Genomic DNA, 8,882 nt, shown 5'->3' on the forward strand with positions numbered 1-8,882 from the left:
TTTCTCGGCCCTGCTTCCTTCTCACTCCCTACAGTGCTCACCTGGTGGCTGGAACACAGTAGCCGTGATGGACCGGAAGCCTCCATCAGGAGCCCTGGGGGCTGAGGAGCCCACAGGCCTAGACTTCTGTATTCATCAGGGTTCTCCAGCATCATGGAACCAAAAGGAGATCTGTAAGAGGGGCTTCAAAAAGTTCATGAAAAATGTATATTATGAAAAACTAGGCATGGATTTCACATTTCTTTGCACCAAAGGAAACTCGCACTTGTTTACTGGGAGCTTTTGGAGTTCTCTTCTTGTATCTATATCTTATTTATTTAATTAATTTATTTTTAAATATTTGTGCCACAGGGTATGTGTGCTCGCCAGAGAGAGAGAGAGGGGGGAAATGAGAAATGACCCCCCAGGGGGATGACCACGCTATACCCTTCTCCGTTCTCCTGGGATTTGGGGCATGCACTCACACATGCCCAGAGTGATGTTCTTCTTCTTCTTCTTTTAATAGTTTTTAAAATTTCATTTTATTTATTCATTCATTTTAATTTGAACACATACACACACACAGTGAGAGAGAGAGAGAAAGTGAGAAAGGAAGCCACCAGGTCTGGGACTTGAACCATGGTTGGCCATGTGGGAGTATTCAGTGCCTTAACCACCACACCAACTGCCTAGAGTGATTTTCAAGCTGCTAGGTCAGGGACTTGAACCACAATTGTCCATGTAGGAGTCCCATGCCTTCACTGCTACACAACCTGCGGGCCTCTACATCTACATGGAATCAACTGGCTCACACAATTTTGGAGGCTAAGAAGTTCTGCTATCTGCCATCTACAAGCCGGAGAACCAGGAAACCAGACCTAACGGCCTAATCAAGGGCCACTGGTGTAAGGCCCAGTTCAAAAGAAGACCAATGTCCCAGCTTCACAGCAGCCAGGCAGAGAGAGCGAACCTCCCCATCCCTACCTTTGATGCTGCCCCGTCTCCGATGAACTGGATCAGGCTCACCCAGATGGGTGAGGGCACTGTTTCATCCAGATCCAAATGCTGCTATGATCCAAAAACGCTCTCACAGAAATAACCAAATAACATTTGATCAAATATCTGGGCACTCTAGGAAAAGGGAGTGGCATGAGGAAAACAGAAAAGGCCATGGTGAGCTCGAGGAACTGTGAGAAATCTGTGTAGGACAAGGACTAGGCCTTGGTAGGACTTAAAAGAATGAAAGGCCGTCCTGAGTTTAGGGAACAACTCATGGCGTAGCCATTGCAGCAGCAGCAATATAAAACTGAAATAAGAGTTAATGGAAAAAGGAGCACTTTAAGCAAAACTTACAGCCACGGTTCTCAGCCTGGTTTTCCTAATTTAGCTGGCGCTCCCGTCAGTAACAGGATCGCTCGCGCAGGTTCGCTCGCTGGGTCATCGCATCAGTCTTCACTGAGTGTCTGTCGGCCGAACAGGCGGCATCTGCTGGGCCCTCCGGAGATGTGGCTTCCCTCTCGACTCCCTCCTTCCCTCAGGAATCGCTGCTCAACGACAGCCCTTGTCAACGACCTCCTTCCCTCACAGTCCTCACTGCTCTCCTCTCCTCAGGCAGTGCCTGCCTGGCCTTCGATCCACCAAGAGAAACGTGGATGCAGCAGCAGATACGTATGGAGAGGCAGCTTACATTTACGTATAGCCCAACGGCTGCCTGGCTCTTCTTGCCCATGGGACAAGTGAAAGATTAGCAGTACACCTCAACTCAACCCTCAAGTTCCTCTGCCCAGTGTTAGGACAATCCGCGCCCAATCCGCGCCCTCCACTGCGCCCCTTCTCTGGACAGGAGCGGTGGTGCTGTGCGCTCCCGTGGCCCGCAGAGCTGTCTGGGCTCCGGGGGCCTCCGCGTGGCCTGGACGCGGCTCCCATGTCAGGACCGCTGACTCTGAGGGCCACTCCATTGCTGCTGTTACCTCACCTGGGGGGCATCTCCTTTTCCTGGCCCTCCTCTGCACCCTGAGTGGGCACAGCTGGGTGGCGCTGTTGCTTCAGCAAGAGCTGGCTGGGGCCCGGGGTGCCAGCCATAGGACCCTCGCCAGCCCCCCACCCCACCCCCTTGTTCTGAGACAGCCGCTCTCACCGCTCTCACCCTCGGGGACATTCCTGAGCCTGCTAGGCTCCCTGGAGTCCAGGCCCAAGAGTATGAGGCCCCAAGGGAAGAAACATCCCATTTCTCGTGTCTAAGGATAACCCTCCCAGCCCTTCCCAGCATGACGGATGGGGGCAGCTCCGCCCCTGGGTGGCAGTGTCCCCCTCCACCTACAGGACATGGTCCTGCCCTCACCCCCGGTGCTACTTCTCTGAGGGTGCAGATGCCCTCGGTGCGGCCACGTGGCTGCAGCACGTGGGAAGATGCAGACTCCTAGGCCCAGACCCAGTAGGTTGGAGCAGGGAGGTCGGCTCTAGAAGCTGCAGATGAGATACTGTGGGCAAAGCAGTCCTGGGGACGTCAGCGGTGCCATCGGACTGAATGTCCCCTACTCATTAGGGATGATGGGGGCTTGGGGCTCACTGCTCCTCCTTAGATTCTGGGCCACAGTTCTTGGGCTCCTCCCAGCGGCCACTCGAGGGGGAGTGCGCGTGTCCACAGAGGTCTGTGGCCGTGCAGGAGCGTCGTCTCCTCCCTGAGAGGCACGGCCCACCAGGAAACGTGGTCGGGGAGGTGGCAGCCTGCCCACCTCTGCCCCCTTGCAGCATCACAGGGCCATTATGGTCTTTGCGTCTCCACATCTCAGGTGTCACCAGCCAGAGGTCTGCAGCGGTCTTTGTCTTCATTTGCATAACCGAGTGGCCGGGTGTGTGTGGGGGTTTCACTGGAGCAGAGACGAGTCTAAGCACACTGGCCTCTGCACAGGGGGCTGTGGGCCGCATGGGAGGGCGACGCTAGGATTTCCGGGGAGGCCCCAGACCAGGGGTGCATGCTAGAGTGTTCCTAGGCACACAGGGAAGGCCATCACCCCACGAATGGGCCACAGATGTGTTGTTTTCGCTTTTTGGTTGGCTTATGTATTTTGAAAATTTGAACTAACACTTTAAAACCAAGTTTCAAATAAAAATCCAGATTTGCTGCTTTTCTGGGAAATCAGAAGACTGCCACGGCAGCCCTGCCTCTGCTTACACAGCCATGGCGTCACGAGAGCTGGGCGCCTGCCTTCCACGCCCGCATGGCCTTCCTGGCAGTGATGCAAGGCCCCGCCCTGCTGTCTGCCCTGTTGTTCTCCTGTACCAGCAATGCCCCTCAGCCTGCCCCTGCCCAGGCTCTGGGGGCCGCAGGGCGGTGAGGGGCTCTCCTGGAGCCGGACTCCGGCTCCCTGAGAGTCAGGGCACCAGCTGCAGCTGCACTGGAGCGCCTGGCCGTCTGCTCTCACGTGTGCTCTTGCGTGATCCTGGCAAACGCTCAGGGAATTGGGAAGAGCGAGCCTCTAGGCCCAGGTCAGAGGCCTGGCTGGCACTCCTGCCAGTCACCTGGACTTGGTTAACCTGTGTTTCTCCTGGAAACTTGCCTCCCACAGGCTGCACACACGTCACCTGAGATGGTTCCCCCTGCAAGCCTGTAACCCCACAGACCCCAGGAGCTAGGGCTGAATGTTGGAAGCAGGAAGGTTTGAGCCTCAAATCCAGGATGACCTTGTCCAGGGAATGTGCCCACGGGGTGCCTGTGCCACAGAGGGTGCCAAGTCGCTGTGTGCCCTTCACCCCGACGCCGAGACACCCCCGCAGCTCACCTGGGGGGCCGCTTTTCCACCAGGTTCTCTGGTGAACGACCATGTCACAAGAATCGTTTGTCAAGGTTTTGAAGGCTAACCCCACCAAAGGAGCAGGTGTAGCCGGTGAGCCTTGAGGGGCAGCCCTGGAAGGCCCCCAGCAAATCAGTTATTTTATCATTTAAAACAAGATGGAAAAGGCTGAGATTGCAAAATGTCCTCAAAAAGCTATTAAGACAGAGCTATGCTTCTAAGTTCATTCTAAAAAGACCCCTTCTTGGGACCAGTAGTTGGTGTAATGTCTATGTCACTGCACTCCCATGTAGTTGACCGCGGTTCGAATCCTGGACCCGGTGGCTTAAACTCATGCTGGGCACGTGTGCATGCGTGCCCAAGATCCTGAGAAGAGAATGGAGGAGAAAGGATTGGGGGTGGCCATCCCCTCTGGGGGGTGATTTCTCGCTTTTTGTCTCTCTTTTTCTGGCGAGTGCATGTGCCCTATAGCAAGAACCTCTCCAAAAAAAATTTACAAAAAGACCCCTTCTTACGTGTTCCAGTAGCAATGACATTAACTTGATATCGTATTCAACTTTGAATGTGACTTATTTAAGCGGTGGTGTAAAAGCATTGGGGGACATCCAGATCACAGAGCGCCCTTGTCTTCCGTAGGGAGCGAGCCGTGTTCCCTGGCGTTCTGCAGGAAGTCTATGTTTGAGGAGACAAAGACAGGAGAACTGAAGAAGGGCGAAGACACATTTCTTCAGACATTTCCAAGGTGAGTTCTTTCTTTCTTTTCTCTAGAGACATTTTTGATATAGCATACATGTTTTTGCCAGAGAGAGAGAGAGATAGAGAGACAGAAAGCGAGAAATCAACCCCTCTCCCCCCTGAGGGGCTGGGCATGCCGCAATCCCTTCTCCTCCCTTCTCCTCTCAGGATTTTAGGCATGCACGCACACGTGCCCGGTGTGAGTTTTAAGCCGCTGGGTCCAGGACTCAAACCACAGTCAACTATGTGGAAGTCCAGTGACGTGACCATTACGCCATCTGCTGTCCCTACAAAGTTGAGTTCTTACTCAGTGGTCCAGGAAGGTGAGGACACATGGACAGATGACCTCTAGGTCAATGTGTTGGTTTTATTTCAGATGTTTATTTGGAAAGTACCCCTTATGCATACTCACACTGAAAAAATCCTCCTGAGACATTTACAATATGGAGGAAGTGACAGCCCTTTGGAGCTCTTTGGCCTCCTCCTTCACACCACCCACCTCTCTAGTCCTACCACCCAGGGCACACTCGCGACCTTCCCAGTATTGCCCAGTCAGATGTCACTACCTCTGCTCTCATCCTGAACACAGGGGCCCAGGCACAGGCTTCTTCCAGAAGCTTACGGTGCTCTGGGCTTTTCTCAGACCAGAGCTAGACTCTGGGTGCAGTCTTGCCCGATCTGTCCTAAGCTCTGGCCACCCGTGGTGGCAGGGGCTGCTCTGAGGCACAGATAGAGCCTGGGGGGTGGGTGCCAGAGGAGGGCAAGGGGGCTGCACACTTGTAGCAGTTCAACATGGGGCTGCAGAGCCAGAGAAGGGAGTCTGCGGTCCCCCGACCTGAACAAATGCAGACAGGAAAGCTGGCAGTTAGAGCCGGCCCCGTGGCCTAGAGGTTAGGGAAGCCGGACCTCACAGAGTGAGGCTGACCGCGCAGGGTGGATCCTGGCCTGGTGGCTTGAAAAACACATTGGGACATGAGCATTTGTGCCCAAATCCTGACAGGATGGAGACATGAAGGAGAAGGGATTGTGGTGTGACCACACCCCAGTGGGAGGTGTTTTCTCATCTTCCTTCCTCCTCTCTCTGGCAATGCATGGACCCTGTGTGTGTGCAGAGAGACCCCTTATAACTTCAGTTTTCAGCCGAAATATTGGAGACAGTAAGAATCTTTGGTCAGAGGGACAAACTTCCTAATTCAAGGTGGAACGCTCAGTCAGTAAATGTTTTGTCACAAAGTTTTTTAAAAAAAGACCAGAAAGGTACAATGTGATTCCAAGCATGTGAACTCCATTTTTACATATGTTTTTTCTCCTTATCAATAGTCAGAAATAGGAGAAACCCAAGTTGAAATATATCAGCAGGTTATTAGTTTGGATTTTTATCATTACCTGTACCTTTCCATTTTTCTTTAATGAGAATGTATTGTTCTAATGCTAAATATTTCAATTGAAACAAAAATGAAATACATCTATAGTAATTTTTTTTAATTAGATAATTTTATTTATTTTTATTTTTAGACAGAGATTTTTGCTATAGGGCGCATGTGCTCATCAGAGAGACAGAGAGAAACAGAAAGCAAGAAATCACCCTCCGGTGGGATGACCATGCTGCAATCCCTTCTCCTCCATTCTCCTCTTGGGATTCTGGGCGCACATGTACATGCACCTGGTGTGAGTTTTAAGTCACCCGGTCTGGGACTTGAACTGTGGTCAATTACATGGGAGTCCAGCAACAGAATCATTATGCCGTATGCTGGTCCCGGTGTTTTAATTTGCTACAGGGTACATGCACTCATCAGAAAGAAAGAGAGAAAGTGGGAAAGCAAGCCACCATGTCTGGGACTTGAACTGCAGTTGCCCATGTGGGAGTCCAGTACCTTAACTGCCACACCACCTGCTGGCCCCTACATCTACAGTAGTAAGCTGGTCTCAGAAAAGGGACTCATTGTAGGGTAAAGGAAGACGGGGAAAACTGGGAGCAGACTCTGGGAGGAAGAATTTTTTCCAACCTCATTTTCCGAGTAAGACGATTCCATTTTCCCAGAGTTCTACACAACTTCATAAGCTCTGAATCAACAGCGATAAGTGACATTTGGCTGAGTTTTTCAAATTGCAGCCTCTCTTTCATCACGTGTAAAAGAAACTCACGTGAGTGGTTTCACTGAGTCCTGGCATGTCTGAGAGGTCCTGGGCTGGGGGAGACTTTGCGGCTGCCCCCCCCATGGGAAGGGTCTCTTCCCGGTGGGGCGATGGGGCGAGGCCGGGCCGCGGGTGTGTGCTCTGAGCACAGGGCACTCAGAGCTCTGAAAGCCCTGCTATTCCAGCACAGGTGCCCGGGCTCCAGCCCTCCCTTAGGGAATCGTCATCTCTTTCCGAAAAGTGTGAGGCCTTCTTCCCATGACCTCATGTTTGATTCATCAGATCCATATCTGCCGCTCTCCCTCCCCTTTAGAGTTGAGATCTCTACCACACAGGACCTGAAAGTAAAACGTGGTGTCGACGTGACTGGGTTTATGTTGGCCGTTGCTGAGACTCTCTATCTCCAAAGGTCCTGCTCTCCTCCGAGGGCACGGGGAGCCAGGGGGCCGAGACGTGGCAAGCTTCTGCCAAGGACTTCCATGTCTTCCTCAGGACACCCTGTCAGCCTGGCCGATGCAAGGGAAGGCAGCTCCTTTTCTTGTTTTAAATGAGAATAACTGAAGGTTTGATGTCAACTATTTTTAAAGAATTATTTATTTAGTATTTATTTAAATTTCACCAAAGAGAGACAGAGTAAGAGAGAGAGAGAGAGAGAAAAGGAGAAAGCAGGCCACCAGGACCGAGACTTGAACTGCAGTCAGCCATGTGAAGTCTAGTGCCCTTAACCACCACGCCACCTTCTGCCCGATGTCAGTTAACTTTATATTAGCAATTGAACAGTTACTTATCAGGAGCCAGCAACAAATGTGAGGTTTCCAAACACTGACTACGTTTTGGTCCAGCCTTTCAGAGGCCCCTCTTCCACCCCTCCCCCCTCTCTAATTTGACCTATTTCTGGTGCTTTGCTTTTGCTTCGCTTACTATAAAACTGGATCTCAAATGCCAGAAGGCAACTGTGCATTATTAGGAAGGCTGCAACGTGGTTATTAGATTGCATTTTATTATTTCCTTCAGCTCGATGCGTACCTGATATTGGAGGTTCTCCCTATGGGTTGAGATTGAGAGACGCTGCAAACAATGCAGTTTTATTATCTTTGTGGGTAGGTGTAGCCAGAGGAGACCCCGACAGTGTTTAGGCTGAAGGACTGAAGGACGGCCGCATTGCCTTGCTCCGTGTCCCAGCCTGGGGTGGGGTCACTTTTGCCCACATCCCACGAGGCCGGGGCAGCTGCTGTCTGGCAACTTGAGCCTCCTTGTTCCGGCGGTCAGTAGGCATTCAGCACAGCTATCCTGGCCTCTTCACACAGGGGGTCCAGCTTCCCATCGCCTCCTGGGGAAACAGATAGTTTTCTCTTGGAGTGTTTTTTCAAACACATACTGTGTTAACTACCTTCCTACCTGCTCTCAAGTGGCTCATGGTGGCCTTTGGTGGGAGCGTACCTGCTGCTGGCCTCTCCTGTCCTCAGCTTAGCTGCGTAGCCGGGCCAGAGGCCTGAGCCCTTGCGGTTTCAGCTGCAGGCTAGAAGCTCTCCAGCACAGGGGAGCCCTAGAAATCGCTGCTGGTGGGGCTGGCAGGTCGGAGGGAGGTTAAGGTGTTGGACTCCCACACAGTCAACCATGGCTCAAGTCCTGAAACAGGTGGCTTGTTTTCTCACTTTCTCTCTCTGGTCAAATTAAATAATGAAAATAATAACAAATAAAAATAAATGAATAAATCTTTTTTAAAAAAGAAATCACTGCTAACGCTAGGTACTATCAGCATAGCAACTCGAACCGTCTCAGCAAGTCCAGATGGACTAATCAAATAGCCCAAAAATCCCTCTGAGAGCAAGAATGAAAAATACACACTAAAGGGCAAAACATGCGGCCGGCATGGCGTGGTGGTTGAGGTACTGGACTCCCACATGGCTGACCACGATTTGAGTCCGGGACCTGGCAGCTTGCTTTCTCACTTTCACTCTCTCTTGCCTGGCCAAATTAAAAATGAATAATGATAAATAAAATTAAATATTTTTTAAAAGTGCAAAAACCTATTATCCTTAAATTCATATCATGAGAAGTGTGGATGGGGCCCAACTTCGTTTTCTTCCTGTCTGTCCCCAAAGCCTGGAGGAGGCCCAGGGCATTGGCCGGTTTGCTCCCCTTTACATGCCACTGGGAGTAGCACTTCCGGGATGAATTCACAGCGCACACGGGTGCCCACACCGAATCCAGGCACGGCACACTGACCGCTTCAGC

At 51.7% G+C, this 8,882-nt stretch overlaps 1 protein-coding gene across 1 annotated transcript in view; it reads right to left on the reverse strand.

Moving 5' to 3' along the window:
* Window positions 1-7,535: 7,535 nt before the first annotated feature.
* CUNH10orf53 (chromosome unknown C10orf53 homolog) overlaps window positions 7,536-8,882 on the reverse strand; it is a 15,580-nt gene continuing 14,233 nt past the window's right edge. The window contains exon 3 of the mRNA XM_006165907.2: window positions 7,536-7,974. Within this exon, the coding sequence (XP_006165969.1) occupies window positions 7,910-7,974 (65 nt within the window). The 3' untranslated portion in view covers window positions 7,536-7,909. The remainder of the gene's footprint in view (window positions 7,975-8,882) is intronic.

This window comes from Tupaia chinensis, unplaced genomic scaffold (genome assembly GCF_000334495.1).
Source record: "Tupaia chinensis unplaced genomic scaffold, TupChi_1.0 Scaffold144071_2, whole genome shotgun sequence".
Taxonomy (NCBI): Eukaryota; Metazoa; Chordata; class Mammalia; order Scandentia; family Tupaiidae; genus Tupaia; species Tupaia belangeri.